This window comes from Leucoraja erinacea, chromosome 28 (assembly GCF_028641065.1).
Source record: "Leucoraja erinacea ecotype New England chromosome 28, Leri_hhj_1, whole genome shotgun sequence".
Lineage (NCBI taxonomy): Eukaryota > Metazoa > Chordata > Chondrichthyes > Rajiformes > Rajidae > Leucoraja > Leucoraja erinaceus.
Genome location: NC_073404.1, coordinates 8,961,066 through 8,980,483, shown reverse-complemented (window position 1 = coordinate 8,980,483; position 19,418 = coordinate 8,961,066). Strand labels below are relative to the sequence as shown.

General features: G+C 45.8%; 1 protein-coding gene across 3 annotated transcripts in view; it reads right to left on the bottom strand.

Moving 5' to 3' along the window:
- dph1 (diphthamide biosynthesis 1) overlaps positions 1 to 19,418 on the bottom strand; it is a 650,424-nt gene that overhangs the window by 384,478 nt on the left and 246,528 nt on the right. For all 3 annotated transcript variants that reach the window (XM_055657653.1, XM_055657652.1, XM_055657651.1), the window contains exon 4: positions 8,523 to 8,644. In XM_055657653.1, the coding sequence (XP_055513628.1) occupies positions 8,523 to 8,644 (122 nt within the window). The remainder of the gene's footprint in view (positions 1 to 8,522; positions 8,645 to 19,418) is intronic.

The window sequence follows — 19,418 nt, the reverse complement described above, 5'->3', positions numbered from 1 at the left end:
TGTTCTCTCAACCACAGTCATTTCAATCATTATTATATCAATTTTCTTATGGCATTTAATTTTTAGCCTTTTGTACTCTTTTCCCTCTGCTTTCACATCCTTTAACCCCTGGATTATATAAAGAAGGGACGTGAACTAGCTCTGGGTATAAAAGGATGATGAAATCTCTTCGATTTAATATCAATCAAACAACAACACTGCGCTGATCAATAAGCTGGAGTTTAAATAAAAATTGTGGAAAGTAAAGCTGGAGAACGGCTTTGATGCTCACCTCAGGTACTGTCTGTGTGGAGTGTGCAGGATCTCCCCGTGACCGCGTGGGTCTCCGCTGGGTGATTCAGTTTCCTCCACATCCCGAAGGCGTGAGGGCTTATAGGTTAATTGGCCTCTTTAAAATTGCCCCTGATGGGTAGGGAATGGATGAGAAAGTGGGCTGACGTGGAACTAGTGTGAACTTATGATTGATGGTTGATGTAGGCTCAATCGGCCCGCCTCCAAGCTGTATCTATCTCTAAACAAAATTAAACTAACTCCATGACTCTATATCCCAATGAACATTGCTCCCAATGCAACACTCTTGAAGTGCATCCACTATTGTAACAAATTAGCTGACAGCAGGATCCTAAAAATTGTAACGAGATAATGAGGAGATAATCTATTTTTAGTGGCGCTGGTTGCAAGATAAATATCGGGTCAGGACACCCGGGAGAACTCCCCTGCTCTGCTTCAAAGCCGTGGCGCAGGAGGACAGGCAGGTCTTTGGAGCAGGTTAGTGTTCTTGGCAGGCCTCGTCCACTGCTGGAACTGAGCACTTGTCTCCATGAGCAGATGGCCCCTTGCCAGGCACTTCCAGAAAGATGCCTTTTCATTCCAGATTGCCGATACTTTTTTTTTTGTTTCATTTATTAGTCTGACTACAGACTGAAACCAGCTCTAATTCCCCTTCAATTTTGATTTGCTTTTCTGTGCAGCATCAAAGCTGCAGCTACTTGTCAGAGAAGAGGATGTAAATTCATGAGCAGTGGGGAGTGCTTGGAAAACCTGAAGGTGCAGATGTGTATAAAAATACACGGAATTGTCAAGGCTCTTTACACAACTTCACCGATACAAAGATTACATTTCTCTGACAGTTCTCATGCTGTGGCTAATCAAGCTAGTGAAAAGCTAATTTGTTTCAGAGGTTAACTTGCCCATATGTCTAATACTCATAGCGCCAACCATCTAATGCAGTGCTGACTAGTAACTCATTGTAGCATTTTTCTTTCACCCGATAATTCCAGCAATTGTGATGGCATGGAATTTATTTACGAGAGATCATACGCTATTCAACGCAGCTGACAGTTGTCAGGGTAATTGAGGCCTACAAAATAACCCATTACTAAGAAAACACACACAGAACTTACACAGAAGCACCTATTATCACACCTGTGGCACTCACACATGTTGACAAACTTTGTAGTCCATGGGCCCCAATCTTTGCCCACGTAGGTCACCAGACAACTGAATCAATCATCCTATCACAACCAGAGGGCAGTCCTGAACTACTGTTTACCCCATTGGGGTGACCCTCGGACTATCCTCAATCGGACATTGCTGGCTTTAAATGCAGAAAGTTGTGACCACTGCCCAGTCCATCATTGGCTCTGACCTCCCCACCATCGAAGGGATCTATCGCAGTCGCTGCCTGAAAAAGGCTGCCAAAAATCATCAAAGACCCACATCATCCTCGCCACACACTCATCTCTACGTTGCCGCCGCGAAGAAGGTGCAGGAGCTTGAAATCTGGAACATCCAGGTTCAGGAACAGCTTCTTCCCCACAGCCATCAGGCTATTAAACACAACATCAAACAAGCTCTGAACAATAACAGTCTATTATCACTATTGCACTTTATCTGTTTATTTATTGTGTATATATATGGTCCATGGTATATAGACACACTGAACTTTTATCTCCTGTTCTGTATTATGTTTACATATTCTGTTGTGTTGCAGCAAGCAAGAATTTTATTGTCCTATCTGGGGCACATAAAACTCTCTTGACTCTAAACGTTATTTCTTTACCATGTATCTACATAGTAAATGTCTCGATTATAATCTTTCCGCTAACTGGAAAGCAGGCAACAAAAAGCATTTACTTGTACTTCAGCACACATGACAATAATCTAAACTGTAAACTGATAAAACTATTCAGCTCCAGACCCATTCTAGCGACAGCTTATCTGCATCTTAACTTGGAGACTCAAGGAACTGCAGATGTTGGACTCTTGAGTGGAGCACAAAGTGCTGGAGTAACTCAGCAGGTCAGGCAGCATCTCTGGAGGACATGGAGAGTCGACGTGTGGGATCTGGACTCCTCTTCAGACTGATTATGGTGGGGGGGGGGAGGGAGCTGGACAGAGATGTGGGTGAGGGGTTGGGGGAGGAACACAAGCATGGCAAGTGATAGGTGGCTACAGGAGAGAAGGGATTGGCAGATGAGTGGACAAAGGCTAGAGATGAAATGGAGACAAAAGGATGTCGTAAGGGACGAGGCGGGAAATGTAAAGCCAGAGGGAGGGATATAAGTCAAGACTGTTTCATTGTCATGTGTCCCAGATAGAACAATGACATTCTTACTTGCTGGAGCACAACAGAATATGTAAACATTATACACTGTAAACAATATAATTAACACAAGGAAAAAAAGTGGAAGCGGTGGGGGTGGTGGAAGGAATCTGAACTTCCCTTGTCGATCGCAGTTACATGTCATTTGATGTCCTTGCCTTAGTGTAGAGAAGGCTGTGGAGGCTGTTAATGGATATTTTTAAGGCGGAGATTGATAGATTCTTGATCAGTACCGGGTGTCAGGGGTAATGGGGAGAAGGCAGAAGAATGGGGTTGAGAGGGAAAGATAGATCAGCTATGATTGAATGGCAGAGTAGACTTGATGGGCACAATGGCTAATTCTGTGAGGGAATTGGCCTAGAACTGCTAGCAAATGGCCTAGAACTTATGAAGTTATGTTGGAAATATAGTTTTATCCATAAGGGGCATAGGGACTTTAATGAGTTCCCTCATGCCACATTCTTCACAAAATTGACTAATATAATTCTATTGCCCTTTCCTTGTAACCTTTAATGTTTTACCTGTCCCTCATATATTTTGTATAATTATTCTAAGCACTTTGTAATTGAATTGTCTTCAGTGGGCACACAATAAAGCGAAGGCAATCGAAGGCCCGTCATATCTCTCTGTCTCTCTGAAAAACTCTTCCACTAATTCTCAATCTGTTGCCCTTTACCTGTGACCTTTCAGCTCTTTCATCTTAAAAGCTTTTATAGATTTTGCTTCCAGCAGCTTCTGGTCGGTCACTCCATGTTCTGACAACCCTTGTGTAAAAAATACTTCTAACCTTTTTAGTATTCTCCCATGCACCGAATGTTATTGGGATTTATGCCCATCCTTCATCACCTGGAGAAGGGAAGATCACACCCAAGGCTAGACTGGGGAAAGCGTGGCAAATGACCAACCATACAGGACATCCGCAAACCAGTTGTGTTCTTGGATTTAAAACAAATTCTCTTAACCCTGTGGAAGAAATTTAACTCTGGGTCCAAATCCAATTTTATATTCAGCTTGTCCATTCTTTTACTCAATTTAAATTTAGGCGATCCATATTCCAGTAATGCTTTCAGTGAAACTATTTCTTCTACCTTCGAGTAATTATATAATTCTTAGATGAGAGGAAACTCTAATGTGACTAATGGTGTTCCGTATGGATCAGTGTGGGGCCCATTGTTGTTAATAGTAGGAAATTTTCTAAACAGTAGGAACCTTTTCTCCATAGCAGATGTGTCTAAAACTAGAGGAAATGGCTTTAGGATTAAGGGGTTGGTGAATTAGACGAAATTTGGAAGCATATTTTCACTCAGACAGTGATTTAGTCTAGTTTAGTTTAGTTTAGAGATACAGTGCGGAAACAGCCCACCATGTCTGGGCTGACTGCCGATCCCCGCACACTAACACTATCCTACACACACTGGGGTCAATTTAGAATTTTACCGGAGTCAATTAACCTACAAACCTGTACGTCTTTGGAGTGTGGGTGGAAACCCGGAGTACCCGGAGACAACCCACGAGGTCACGGGGAGAATGTACAAATTCTGTACCTGTACCTGTACCATGTACCTGTAATCAGGATCAAACCTGGGTTTCTGACGCTGTAAGACAGCAACTCTACCGATGCACTACCAGTGGTTGGAATCTGTAATCTGGGCATAGCTTGCAGAGCTGCTTCCTCACGGGGTTTGAGAACCCAATTCAATGCTGACCTGCGGCGCTGTCTTTGTGCGTTTACACACTCATCCTGTGAACATGTGGCTTTTCCCAAAATGCTCCAGTTTCCTCTCGCATCCTAAGGGCCTACCAGTTGATAGGTGAATTGGCCATTGTAAATTGTGCTGGCATGTAGGTCAGTGGTATGGCTTGGGGGAGATTGAGATAGGTTTCCTGAATCATAATTATAAATTCATCAGAATCTTGGATTTCTAAAGATTCAGATTAATTTATTATTCAGATTCAATAAACTAATCTAAATAATCAAATACCTAATCCATGGGCTAATAATGATACAAATATCTGCAAAAGGTTCCACAATTTATTCTTCATCTTCCCACAATGTCGCAGGACACACTTAATCAGGATTACCTACCTTTAAGACCCGAGGGACAACTTTTTCACACAAAGGGCGGTGGTGAGTACAAGGAAACAACACCTGGAGAAAATGGAGCGTGCAGGTACAATTACGATATTTAAAATTCACTTGGACAGATAAATGGATAGGAACGATGTGGAGAGATATGGGCGAGGTGCTGGCAAGTGGGACTAGCTCAGTTCAGTGCAGGTCGTCAAGAACGAGAGGATCTGTTCCATGCCATATAGCTCTATAAAGGGGCTGTCCCACTTATGCGACCTAATTGGCGAGTTTAGAAGAGTTTGAAAAATTGACATGTTGAAGACCTCCTTCAACTATGTTGAAGACCAGCTTCGACTAGCTACGACTAACTACAACTAACTTCGGGAAAATTGGACACCGAATAGTGGAGAGTGAAGACGATCTCCTTCGATTTCCTTCGACCTCCCATGGAGTATGTTGAAGACTATCTACGACTACCCTCGATTACCTACGACTAACATGCCAACCTACTACGACTAAACCTACGAGTAAAAAAAGTATCGATTTTTTCCATGGCGACCTTTTTTTATTTGCAGGCATTTTTTAACATATTGAAAAAACCGCCGTGACCTAGCTGAGGCCTCGAGTACGCAGAGACCACTCTCGAGCATGAAGGAGAATTAGGCCCCTGTCCCACTTAGGAAACCTGAACGGAAACCTCTGGAGACTTTGCGCCCCACCCAAGGTTTCTGTGCGGTTCCCGGAGGTTGCAGGTAGTGGAAGAAGGTAGGGAGACTGACAAAAACCTCCGGGAACCGCACGGAAACCTTGGGTGGGGCACAAAGTCTCCAGAGGTTTCTGTTCAGGTTTCCTGGGTGGGACAGGGGCATAACATGAAGACCTCCTACGACCTCGTGTCGACCATGACTCGCGGATATAGGTGGCCCAAGTGGGACAGGCCCTTAACTCATTGAGTCTACTTTGGTGTTACTGGGTGGTGGTCGTTGAGAAAATTAATTTTACTTTTCTCGGGGAATGGAGTGATGGAGGCAAATGGGTCACTGGACTGGACTGTTGAAGTGCGGGACTGAAGATGTCGGTGAAGGCTGTGCCAGCTGGTTGGAGCATGGTTTCAGAACCCGTCCAGGGACTTCATCTGGGCTGGCTGCTCTCCGATAGTTTACCCTGATTTCTGCCACTGAGATCGGTTCAGTTCAGTTTAGTTTATTGTCACCTGCACCGAGGAACAGTTAACAGTTTTTGTTGCATGCTAACCAGTCAGCGGAAAGACAATACATGATTACAATCAGGCCATTTACAGTGTATAAAGTAAGAAATGTTGCTGTAGGAGTAGAGATTTAAGAATGTGGAGCGATTGTGATATGAGATAGTAGATCTGCTTCTGTGGCTGGCACGTGAATAGTCGCCAGGGTTGGGCACCATGTTATGTGGGACAGAGCCAGCAGGAGGTGGGGGGTAGTGACGCATTTGTGAAAGTTTGTTTGCCTGTTCAAAGCGGGTGGAAAGGGCATTGAACTTGAAGGTGACAAATTGTCGCCAGAGATTGCCCCTAAAATGTGGAAGCAAATCTGAAGGAAAGGAATCCGTGAATGAGAACTCCAGTGGCAGGTGGGTTTGGTGAGGCTGTTATTACAAAGGTGAAGGTAGACAACTTTGTCAAGTCAAGTCAAGTTGAGTTTGTTGTCACATGTAGGGCAAGGTATAGTAGGAACAAAGAACTGCAGATTCACATCAATGATGAGAACATTCTCGGCAAGATTAGCAAGTTTGCAGGTGATGCAAAATTGGGCGATTTTGCAGACAGTGAAGATGGTTGTGAAACATTGCAGCAGGATCTGGATCGATTGGCCAGGTGGGCTGAGGAATGGTTGATGGAATTTAATGCAGAGAAAATGTGAGGGGAGTTGTATTTTGGGAAGTCTAACATCGGCAGGACCTACACAGTGAATGGTCGGGCTCTGGGTAGTGTTGTAGAGCAGAGGGATCTAGAAGTGGAGGTGCATAGTTCACTGAAGGTGGAGTCACAGGTAGATCGGATGGTCAAAAAGGCTTTTGTCACATTGGCCTTCACCAGCCTGAGTACTGAGTATGAAAGTTAGGAGGTCAATGTTGCCGTTGTATAAGATGTTGGTGAGGCCGCATTTACAGTATTGTGTTCAGTTCTGCGTACCGTGTGTGTTGTCAAGCTGGAAAGAGAAGATTTACGGGAAAAGATTTAATAGGAATCTGAGGGGTAACTTTTTCACACAAAGGGTGGTGGGTGCATGGAACAAGCTGCCAGAGGAGGTAGTTGAGGCTGGGACTGTACCAACATTTAAGAATCAGTTAGACAGGTACATGGATAGAACAGGTTTGGAGGGATATGGACCAATGCTGGCAGGCGAGACTAGTGTAGCTGGGCTATGTTGGCTGGTGTGGGCAAGTTGGGCTGAAGGGCCTGTTTCCACATTGTATCACTGCGCGACTCTAGGCAGATGCCAGTATACAAAAAAAGAAGGGTCCCGATACGAAATGTTCTCTTGCGATGCTGCCTGGTCCGCCGAGCTGCTTCGACACTCTGTGCTCTTCTCGAGGCTGAGGTGCCGAGTCATTGAAAATCTTGCTCGAGATAGTAGAGAAAATGAGAGCTGGCCCAGGGAAACCGACGGCTTGTTCAATGCAATATTGCGGGATGACCGAGGCTGCTGCACATTTACTTCAGTCCCTTTTGCAGCTTCTGTTGGGTATTGACTGACAAAAGGCAGGCGGTGGGCATGTTCCACTCTGCAAGCCACCCCTTGTCAACTCTGCAGGGCGGCAGAGCAAGTCCCCGCCTGGGCTGCGCCACGTCCCATCTCGTTCCGGCGGGAATGGATTCGTGTAACATGTGTTCCGTTTAATTTGCCAAATAAATTATTAAATGGGCCTGGAGTCAAAATTGTAAATTGGCTGTTTCAGTCGAGGCGATTGAATCCTTGACCAAATCGAACGCTTCCCTGGAAAAAACAGCTGGGCGCCAATTGCGAATCACACTTACTGACATCCTGAGGCACTTCTGGGCAGTGCACTCCTCCCAATTGAAATATCAATTGGAACCAAGACACCAGCGTGCCTACTGCAACTAATACACGAAAACATACATTTTTAGAATATTCATCGAGGCAACGTGACCACTGGATGATCAAAAGCCGTTTATTCTTCGTTCATGTAGGTACACACGGTAATCAAACAGCACGTACACGCAGCAGTAAAATAACTGAACAGGTCACCAGTTTCTGCAATAGTTGAGGGGTTTGCAATGGCCAGGTCCATTTAAATACTCCCCAAAAAAGTCCTTGAATGAGTCCCATGAATACTGTAGGAAGGAACTGCAGATGCTGGTTTAAATCAAAGTTAGACACAAAATGCTGGAGTAACTCAGGCTGTATCTCTGGAGAAAAGGAATAGGTGACGCTTCGGGTGGTTTCCGACATAAAACATCACCTATTCCTTTTCTCCTGAAATGCAGCCGGGCCCACTGAGTGTCTGTCCAAGGTCTGCAGGGAAATGGCCGGGGGCAGGCAAGTGGGACTAGTTGGGCTGAGCAACTTAGTCAGCGTGGATGAGTTGAGCTGCAAGGCCTGTTTCCATGCTGGACAGCTCGATGACTGTGTAACTATATTAGCAAACTGTTGGGAGGGCTGATTCAATCAAACTAAAAGTACTGTAGCTAAAGTAAGCAACACAATTCCTGCTAAAGAATAATAACACCATATATGATACTCTATAATGATACTATAAGTGCGCGTGTGCTCATTCACATCTGGTACAATAGTTCACAGTGGGTCATGAATTGGAACCATGCTAGTAGAGGGAAGGTATACCGACCGAGACAGCTGTGGCCATAATGGACCATGAAGTCAGCTCCGAGGGCCCTGGCTGTGAAGTCGTCCACACAACATGCTCCGTACGTGACGTCACCCATTATCAGCGTGTCCGCATCAGTGAACCTAAAAACCAAGACCAAAGTGTTACGGGCCATCTTTACACATCTCTGCGCACCCACATACAATGTCACCAATTAGGGTTACAAATCACCTGGAAATCCAACTTTACGCAAGTTCTGCCACCATTTAAGTCGTCAATATGTGTATATCGCCAACAACCACTAGTCATGGAGCTCCAGCTGGAATGATGCCCTTTCACCTCTGCCACCTGACCTCTCTGGGTCACATCCGGCCATCTTGTTAAAATATTTATTTCTATTCTCCGCACTTTGCACAACACGCTGACCGAAGATTCAGGTAATTCAGTGATTGATTGCAAGAAACAGCGTGGAAACAGCCCCCTCGGCCCACATGTCCACAACAACCATCGATCACCCATTCACATTAGTTCCATGCTCTGTGTTATTCCACTTACACATCCACTTCCTACACATGGGGGGGGGGGCAATTTACAGAGGTCAATTAAGCTACAAACCCGGACATCTTTGAGGTGTAGGAGGAAACCGGAGCAACCCAAAGGAAACCCACGCAGTCACAGAGAGAACATGCCAACTCCACACAGGCAGCACCCAAGGTCAGGATTGACACCCGGGTCTTTGGCGCTGTGAGACAGCAGCTCTACCCGCTGCACCACCGTGCCGACCTACTTGTGATAATCTCCTTTCGGAGGCTTTTCTTTACATTTCAAGCCCAATGAAATGTTGCTAATATCAGGCAGTGACCCACAGCCCCAGGGAGGGGTAACAATGACAGTGACAATTGCCCTTTCAAGAGTTTGTCCTGCATGGGGAAGAGAGTGAATGACGGCGTGGACATGATTATTACATTCGTATTAGAATAAAGAAAAGGGAAAATAAATGTGATCTATATGTACACAGTTTGGAGGACATGATCTTTATAATGCTAATGAGGTCATGCCAAATATGCTGAGTGCGATTTACATATGGAAATCAAGCTAATTAGAAGCTGGATTTTGCCCTGAATTTAAAATCCAAGTTTACACTGCACCGATTCTCTGCATTCACGAAGGGAAAGTTCTTGGAGGCAAAGCATCAGGGGCACATCATATATTGTGGGCATCTCCACCCTGCAATGACAATGACACGTCAGAGTGGCTCCAACTAAATGCAGAATGAGACTCATTCAACTCTTTAGGGAGGCATGGTGGCGCAGTGGTAGAGTTGCTGCCCCACACACGGCATTAGAAACCCTGGTTCGATCCTGACTACGGGTGCTGTCTGTACGGTGTTTATACGTTGTCCTCGTGACCGCGTGGGTTTTCTCCGGGTGTTCCGGTTTCCTCCCACACTCCAAAAATGTCCAGGTTTTTAGGTTATTTTGGCTTTGGTGAAAATAGTAAATTGTCCCTACTGTGTAGGATAGTATTAGTGTACGGGGTTCACTGGTCGATGTGGACTCGATGGGCTGAAGGACCTGTTTCCGCACTGTATCTCTAAACTATAAAACAAAACTAATATTTTAAACTTAACTTGCCCATATCCAGTTGGTGACTGGATACAAGGAACTGTAGATGCTTTAGACTTTAGAGATGCAGCGTGGGGAGACCCTTCGGCCCACTGAGTCCGTCCCAACCAGCAATGACCCAGTACACACGACTATGCTACACGCTAGAGACAATTTAACCAAAGCCAATTAACCGATAAACCTATATGTCTTTGGAGCGTGGGAGGAAACCGAAGAAGGGTCTCGACCTGAAACGTCACCCATTCCTTCTCTCCTGAGATGCTGCCTGTCCCGCTGAGTTACTCCAGCATTTTGCGTCTAGCACCCGGAGAAAACCTACGCGGTCACAGGGAAAATGTACAAATTCTGTACAGACAGTACTCGGGAGTCAGGATCAAACCCGGGTCTCTGGAACTGTGCCACTGTCGTGCCCTGCTGCTATACAAAAAAAGACACAAAGTGCTGGAGTGACCCCTGTACATTGGAGCCTACTCTTTGTGTGTCATTGGAGACTGACCATGTACGAAACTCTCCTTGGCCTATCATCCCCACCTCTGCAATCTCCCTCTGCCCTACACTAACAGCATAAGAAACAAGAGGACACAAAGTGCTGGAGTAACTCAGTGGGTCAGGCAGCATCTCTGGTGAACATGGATAGGTGGTGTTTCGGCTTGGGATCCCTCTTCAGACTGAAGAAATAGGAACATGGGCAGACCACACTGCCCCTCGAACATGTTCTGCCGTTCGCCAACACTGTGATCATTGGCCTCAACTGGATCCCAATAACCCAGTATCCAAAAATCTTTGGCACCCTCTCTTCCCTGTGTCACACCTGGAGTAATTAATTACCCCCCCCCCCCCCCCCTCCCCCCCCCCTTCCACTTTTCCCACTCACTTTCCTGTGCCTCACCTGAACGCACACCCGGTTCTCCTGTAATTCCTCCCCCTATTCCTTTCCACCTATATTTCTTCTTTTGGCTTTACACTTTGTGCCCCTTCTCTCCACATCTCACAGCCTTTTGTCTTTTCATCTCTTGCCTTTGTTCAGCCATCCGTCCCCCCCCCCTCCCCTCTCTGTATCCACCTATCACTTGCCTGACTTTGTCCATCTTTGCACTGAAACGGAACTGCAAATGCTGGTTTGGAAGAAGGGTCTGTAGAAGGGTCACCTATCCATTTTCTCCAAAGATGCTGCCTAACCAACTGATTAACTCCAGCATTTTGTGCCCATCTTTTGCAGCTTTCTGCCCCCTATTATATTCAGTCCGAAGAAGGATTCTGACCCGAATCGTCACCTACCCATATGCTGGAGTCTGAAGAAGGGTCTCGAACTGATATGTCACCTATTCATTTTCTCCAGAGATGCTGCCTGACCCACTGAGTTACTCCAGTATTTTGTGTCTATCTCAAGTGATTGATTATGCACTGCTTACAGAGTGCTTTACATTTTGGTAACACTTTCCTTCTTCAATACTCCATCCTCCTCAATAACAAAGGGCTGCATTGCATTTGACTTCCCAAATTCTTGCTGCACTTTCTATTTTTCCCGTGCAAGTTCCACTCAAATCTCTCCATAGAGTAGCATTCAAAGGACTGAAGAAAGGTCCCGACCCGAAACATCACCTATCCATGTTCTCCGGCGATGCTGCCTGATGCGTTGAGTTACTCCAGCACTTTGTGTATTATTCAAGAGACGCAGACTGTCACGTTCAATCTAGCATGCTGCCTGGACTCACGCTCCAAGATCTGTACCGATATGTAGGCCTGGTGGTCCAGTGGGAATGTGTGGACTCAGCCCAGACCATCACACAAACAAACCACCCTTCCATTGACTCCATTTATACTTCATGCTGCCTCGGCAAGGCCAGCAGCATAATCAAGGACGAGTCGCATCCTGGCCACTCCCTCTTCTCCCCTCCCCCATCAGGCAAAAGGTATAGAAGTGTGAAAATGCACACCTCCAGATTCAGGGACAGTTTCTTCCCAACTGTTATTAGGCAACTGAATCATCCTACCACAACCAGAGAGCAGTGCTGAACTACTAGCTACCTCTTTGGCGAGCCTGGGACTATCCTTGATCAGACTTTGCTGGCTTTACCTTGCACTAAACGTTATTCTCTTATCATGTATCAATACATTGTAAATGGCTCGATTGTGCTGATTGGGTAGCACGCCACAAAAGCTTTTCACTGTACCTCGGTACACGTGACAATAAAGTAAACTGAACTGAACTAAAAGTTAATTAGCAAGCCCTCAGAAGCACAAGGACTTCAGCCACCTCACCACTGAGGCCCTCTCCCACAGCGACCTCAACAGTCCTTGACAGAAGGCAGAGCTGAAGGTGAAGCTTCTTTTTCCCTGTCAAAGCCTGTGAGCTTGCTAAAGGTTTCCAAATCTCTCTCAAATGCACAGTGACATTTAAAAAGTATTAAAACCGCTTTCAATAATTCAAAAACATTTTTCGACAAAAATTTGATGCAAATTATTAAAACAGTAATAAATAATTAAACTTTGGAAACAAAGCAAAATAAGTTCTGTGCTGAAGTCCACAGGTCAGGAATTCTTAATTCAATGGTGAAGATTTTTACAACAGGGCTGGCTGCAATGCCAGTATGAAAGGACTCAGCCACAGTACACAGTGGAACAACGTATGTGATGACACTTGTTGCCCAGCTTGCCCGGGACATAAGGATGTACAAGACTGGGCTATATTTACTCCTGCTACTTTCTCCTTCATGAGATAAGGGTGGCACAGCTGGTAAAGCTGCTGTCTCACAGCACCAGAGACCCGGGTTCGATCCTGACCTCGGGTTGCTGCCTGTGTGGAGTTTCCACTTTCTCCCTGTGACCACGTAGGTTTCCTTCGGGCGTTCCGGTTTCCTCCCCATCCCAAAGACGTGCGGGTTTGTAGGGCAATCGACCTCCGTACAATTGATCAAGGAGGGATGTGTAAAGATCAAGGCGAGGACGAGAAAGTTGGAATACACTGAACTGGCGTAAATGGCTGATTGATGGTTGCTCTGGACTCAGTGGACCGAAGGGCCTGTTACCAAGCTGTATCTCTAGAACTAAAGCCGGAAAAAGTTCACAACCTCGAAACAACATTCTGTATCCCTATTGTTCGTGTGAAAGTGGACAACCTCACATTAAGCTCCACCGGTCATGTTTGTTGCCTACATTATGAATCTGTCCACATCACGCTGGGTATCTCTTACATCATCCTTACAACTATTCACCTTTGTTTCATCAGAAAACTAGGATGCAGCTTCTAAACGTCCTCATTTCAGCCCTTGGAATATCCTCCACTTCCATCGGTCTAATACCAAAGACCATTCCTTCAATTGGCAAAGCTCGAGAAATTCTTCTCCAACCTCTCAGCTTCTCTCCCCTCTAGCCACACTCAAAGACTTTTTCTTTAATCACGATTTTGGTCATCTGCCCGAATAGCTCCAGTTGAGGATTAACGTTAAGCTTTACATGACGTGACGTTCCCCGGAATGTTCTACGTTTTAAAAGCACTTCACCCTTTTCTCCCCACTCCTATCGGGAAGATGATACAAAAGCTGGAACGCAAGTACCACTAGCCTCGGGAACAGCTTCTTCCCCTCTGAACAGTCCTTCCATAAGGGTACAGTCCCAATCCTCAAATCTACATGCCTTGCGGACATTGGACCTTTTCTCTGGATCTGTCACACGACAATGTTGGAAACCACACTCCACAAAGAAACACTGCAATGCTGAAAACAATACTCTGCTCTTTGCACTACCTGTTGTCATTGTGTGTGGCTTGATTGTATTTGTGTACAACAAGGCCTCATTTAATTAGATCGCATGCAAACAAAAGCTTTTCACTGTGCCTTGATACAGGTGACAATTATAAACCAATACCAATACCAACATGTTGCTGGTTTACACCGGAGAGACACAAAATGCTGCAGTGCCTTAGCGGGGGCGACAGGCAGCATCTCTGGAGAGAAGGAATGGGTCGAGACCCTTCTTCTGACTGAGCGTCAGGGGATAGGGAAACGAGGGATATGGAAGGGTAAGGTGTGAAAACGTGAAATCAAAGGGGACGAAACTGAAGGAAAATATAGAATAGATCGTTGTTAGCTAGGACCACAAGACAAACAACGTGAAATTTAATCAGGAGGACAATCAAACTAGTCGGAGGACTAGGATGGGGGAGGGAGGGAGAGGGAAAGCTAGGGTCACATTAAGTTAGAGAAGTCAATATTCATACGAAATATGAGTAGCTGCTCCTCCAAAGTTGCTCTTGCTTTCAGCGTTGCCTATACTCAAAACCAGCATCTCAAAAACATCCAATCCTAAGCCTCTATTTTTGTCAGGCAATGGGCATTAATGGAACTAAGTCAGATTGCCAAAGCTGAAATGCACTGTAACATGATATAATTGAGTGGTAGAATAAGTTTGAGGAACAATCTCTGCCCATGCAGAGGACCAAATAGCCAATTATGATCCTTGTTCATCGTGGTTGCCTCATAAGTTTCCCTTCAGCACAACTACGTTAAGTCAAGATCTGACAGTCAGTGTCTGAGGAAGGGTCTCGACCCGAAACGTCACCTATTCCTTCTCTCCAGAGATGCTGCCTGACCCGCTGAGTTACTCCAGCCTTTTGTGTCTACCCGACAGTCAGAATCTTTTTCCCTGGGTGGAAATGTGAAAGACCAAATGGTGCAGTTTTAACGTGAGGGGGCAAAGTTTAACGGATATGTACGGGACATGTTTTTTACACCACGAGTGGTGGGTGGCTGGATGGGGTGGGTGCTGCCCAAGGTGGTGGTGGAAGCACATACGATAGTGGCATTTAAGAGGCATTTAAATAGGATACATGGATATGCTGGGAATGGAGGGATATGGATCACATGCAGGCAGCGGAGATTAGTTTAACTTGGCATCATGATCAGCACAGACATTGTGGGCCTAAGGGCCTGTTCCGTTCTATATTCTATGATATAAAACTCACTCTCAGAGTCCACTTTCAGGCACTTTGATACGTTTAGTACTTAGTCCACTTAGAATGCCTGTCAGGCCTCCGATCCTTCATTTCAATGTAAATTTTTCATGTTTAATTGAGTAGCAGCCTTGTTCTTCACTGCTAAGCACTGATTACAAAGCCCTGTCACAATCCCTAAAACAAACTCGTTTGACCTTGAGTTCAATGTATTTACCAAAACTCAGAATTTTTGCAGTTAAATACATACAGCGCAAACAAGACAACGTTTGCTACTTTCTGTCCGCATGTGCCTGGAATGACAGTTCGACAGCAATTATCCAGCAGCCTGGAGGGACTTTCCACTCCATTAATGCCGACCTGAAGCAGACAGACTAAACGCTCGCGTTTCAGTTTCACAATTACCTCAAAGCAATGCAGCACTGGAGGAATAGGAACGCACCAACCGATCCGGGGGACGGAATGGCAGGGAGAGGCAGGGACAAAAGAGACAAAGGGCAGACACAGAGGAAAGGAAATACAAGTTGCAGTCGGAGGAGAGAAGGAAAAGGAAGAGTGGCAGATAGCGTCGATCAGCCAGGGACGTTGAGAAGAAGAGGGAGAGAGTGAGGGGCAGAGGGAGCGCAGCAAGAGAGAAAGTGGGGGGAGGAAACTACAAAGGGAAGGGAAAAGGCGGGGAACAAAAGAAGAAGAGGGTGCATCCGAGGAGACAGGAGACAAGAAGTAGACAAGAAAGGATGGAGAAAAAGGCCTGGAAGAAGTCAGAGGCGGAAGCAAAAGAGATCAACAGTGAAAAGACAACAAGAATAAAAGGAAGTAAAGGGGATGATAAATGAAAATGGAGTAGAGTGGAGCAAAATGGAGAGAGTGAAGGTGGAAGGGAAAGGGGTAAAGAATTAATTGAGGAGAGTGGGGAGAGGGGGAGAAAGAGAAAGGGAGTAATGGGATGCAATAGTAGGCAGGGAGAGAGAGAGAGAGAGATAGTGAGAGGATGTTAAGGAGGGATGGAGGCAGGTGGGAGTCAAGAGGTGAGAGAGAGTGGGTGGTACTGGAGGAAGATAAGAGTGAGAGGGTGGGTGGAAGATCTGTAGAAGGCAGGGAAGGAAGGAGCGAGAGGAGGAGTAAGAAACACAGAGGTAAATGTACATGAACACAAAATAGGAAAGCTTCAGGAGAAAACCAACTCATTTATGGACAGCCAGCAAAAATAGCATAAAGGGAAAAAAAGAGACAGCTAAAGATAGGAGAGACACGGGCAGAGAGAGATAGCACCCAGCATCCTCCACACACTCTGGTGCAGGTGATTTGGGAAGTCAGAGCCTTTATCAAAATTAAAGGGTAAAACCTACGACACCATCATCTACCACCATCGCCCGCCTCTTGCCCATTTCCAGCTCCATTCATTGTTACTGTGTCACTGAAAGAAATTAATTATCAAGAGCAGCTTTGCTGAGAACAGGTCATCGTACTTGCTGGCACCTCTTGGCTCTTGTTAAGGGATGAGTGCGGCTCCACATTGATAATGACACTGCTGAAGAATTCCAGACACCCTGTGCAAATTAGGCTTTCATTTGATTCACCTATAGGGACAAAGAACTCGCTTCCGAGATTCCTCACAATGACTTCTGAATAGTTATCGCCGTTCAGCACCACTTTAGGACGGTCAAAGATAAGACAAAGCGCAGGAGGCCTGGTGTCTCTGATCACCAGGCAGAGTGGAATGAGAGCAATGCTGCCACTAGGGAACTACTCGGAAGGAACTGCAGATGCTGGTTTAAACCGAAGACAGACACAAAACGCTGGAGTAACTCAGCGGGACAGGCAGCATCTCTGGAGAAAAGGAATAGGTGACGTTTCGGGTCTAAACCCTTCTTCGGAGGGTCGAAGAAGGGTCTCGACCCGAAACGTCGCCTATTCCTTTTCTACAGAGATGCTGCCTGACCCGGTGAGATACTCCAGCTTTTTGCATCTATCTTCTGTCACTATAACTATTCAATATGCATTATGTGCCCTGGAGAAGTAACACAAATCTACAGAGTCAAGAGTAAAAGGCATACAACATGGAGACAGGCCATTCAGCCCAACACGTCCATGCTGACCAACATGTCTACCTCAGCTAGTCCCACTTGCCTGCATTTGGCGCCATCTCCTTACTCCCCATGTCCCAGTCCATTGCTCTGCCACTACTGCCTGCATCAGCATTCCCAATAGACTTATATTTACTCTTCTGTTGCAATGCTCAAAATGTTTATAAATTTAAACGCTGCAACTGCTGATTATCCAAACACAGACACTAGTAAATTCCACTCAGCCCTGGCCCCTTGTCCACCAGTATCCCTCCCTCTGGCTTTACGTTTCACTCTTCTCTCCTTGTCACAGCCTTTTGTTTCCCTGTCATCTCCAGCCTTTGTCCACCCATCTGCAAATCACCCCTCCCCCCCCCCACCCTCATTTGTAACCACCTAACAGTTGATAGGCTTTGTCCCGCCCCAATCTCTTTTACAGCTCCCCCCTCCCCCCCCTCTCTCACTTTAATCAGTAGAAGGGTCCCAACTCGAAATGTCACCTATCCATGTCCCCCACAGATGATGCCTGGCCCGCTGAGTTACTCCAGCAGTTAGAGTTTTCTGTAAATCAGCATCTGCAGTTCTTTGCGTAGACAGTAAATTTCAATGGGAAACCTCAAAAGACGTCTCATCAGAGAACTCACAGAGACTGTGAGCAGGGACGCCCAGAGGAGCAGTCCCAGGAGATCTTCAGCAGAAGGGAGATCAGTTGGCTATGGTCAGGAGATTGGTCAAGCAAGGAGGGAGGTCAATTGGTGACCCTAGGTAAGGAGTGTGTAGAAAGGAACTGCAGATGTTTAGTGCATGGTAGAGCCAGTGAAGTCCGATCAAAGATAGGTCGACTTAAAAGAGCAGGTCGGTAGCCCAGGGTTGATGTCTCATCAAACACCGGTAGCTTCAACAATGCAGCATTCCCTCAGTCTCAAGTCCCTGACTCGCAGAGTTAAGAGTGCTATCATAATTGTACAATGCAGAGCCAAGCCCAGCAACCAGCCTGGGTAGATTCATTATTAGAGGATAGTGACTGATTATTGTCAGTAACGTCTGTGTCTAACACTGACATGACAAGTAAATTCAAGGCACTCGTTAGTGGAGTATTCTGCACCCACACAGCTCCAGTCCTACACCTACAGTGTATGGTCTATTCTTATCTTGCCCTCTGAAGTAGCGAGTGAGGTGTGCTGTGGCGTTACTGCAGCCCACACTGCTTTTTAATAAATACCAAGTACGGCAACAGTGATCAAACCCAGAGAATGAAAGGAAAAAAGAGGTCTCTTTTCTTCTATTCCCTGGAAGGTATCTGATGCCTTGAATTTAACCTGCCTTCATTACCTTGGCCAGTTCATGTAAAGCCAACACTTTCGGACCCATCACCAGAAACTCTGTCAAACAGGCACATATATCATCATCATGTAAGGATTCTGCGATAATCTTGGTGATCAGAAGCTATTTAATATTCAAACCATGTATTACTGAACAACAAAATCACAGTGATTTTAATCATGTTAGTTGGATTGAACCAGAACAGAAAGATAACACAAATAGATTTTTTTTTTTTAAAAGATCCCATGTATTCCATAATGCAATTAAAGCAGAGAGAGGCACACAGAAACAGAGAGAGTGCGACAAAAAGAGAGGAGAGAAAGAGAGGAGAAAGAGAGAGAGCGGAGAGAGAGAAAAGAGAGAGCGGAGGAGAATGTGAGAATGAAAATAGATAATGGTGCCAGAGGGTGGATGAGGGGGAGAGGGAGACAGAGAAAGAGAGAGTGCAGAAGAGAGCGTGAGTAAAGAGTGAGTTAGAGATAAGGGGAGGTAGAGAGGGAGAGCTGGAGAGGGAGTAAGAGAGTGAGTGTAAGGGAAGGAGAGATAGAGAGGGGGAAGGTGAGAGAGAGAGAGAAAGAGTGAGAGAGGGAGAGTTGGGGGGGAGAGATGGAGAGGGAGAGTGAGAAAGAGAATGGGAGAGAAAAACATTTGGTTTCAGACATTCTAACATAAGCACAGATGATGAAAATCAGAGGCCGGCAGTTCCAAGTACCAACATAGAGTAAAGATGGAGGCCAGTTACCTCCGACACAGACACAAGAACAAAACTAGACTGATGTTTGTAAAGAAAGACACAGAAATGTATGTAAGGGTACATACCCATCCAGAGGCAGGCAGGGGCATGGTTGTGTTGTATCCCACCACCCACACACTGAAACACATGGCTGCAGAGGCTGCAGACTGTTCCATGGCTCCCATGTTACGCTGGGAGAATCCCCGGGATTCTGCTCAT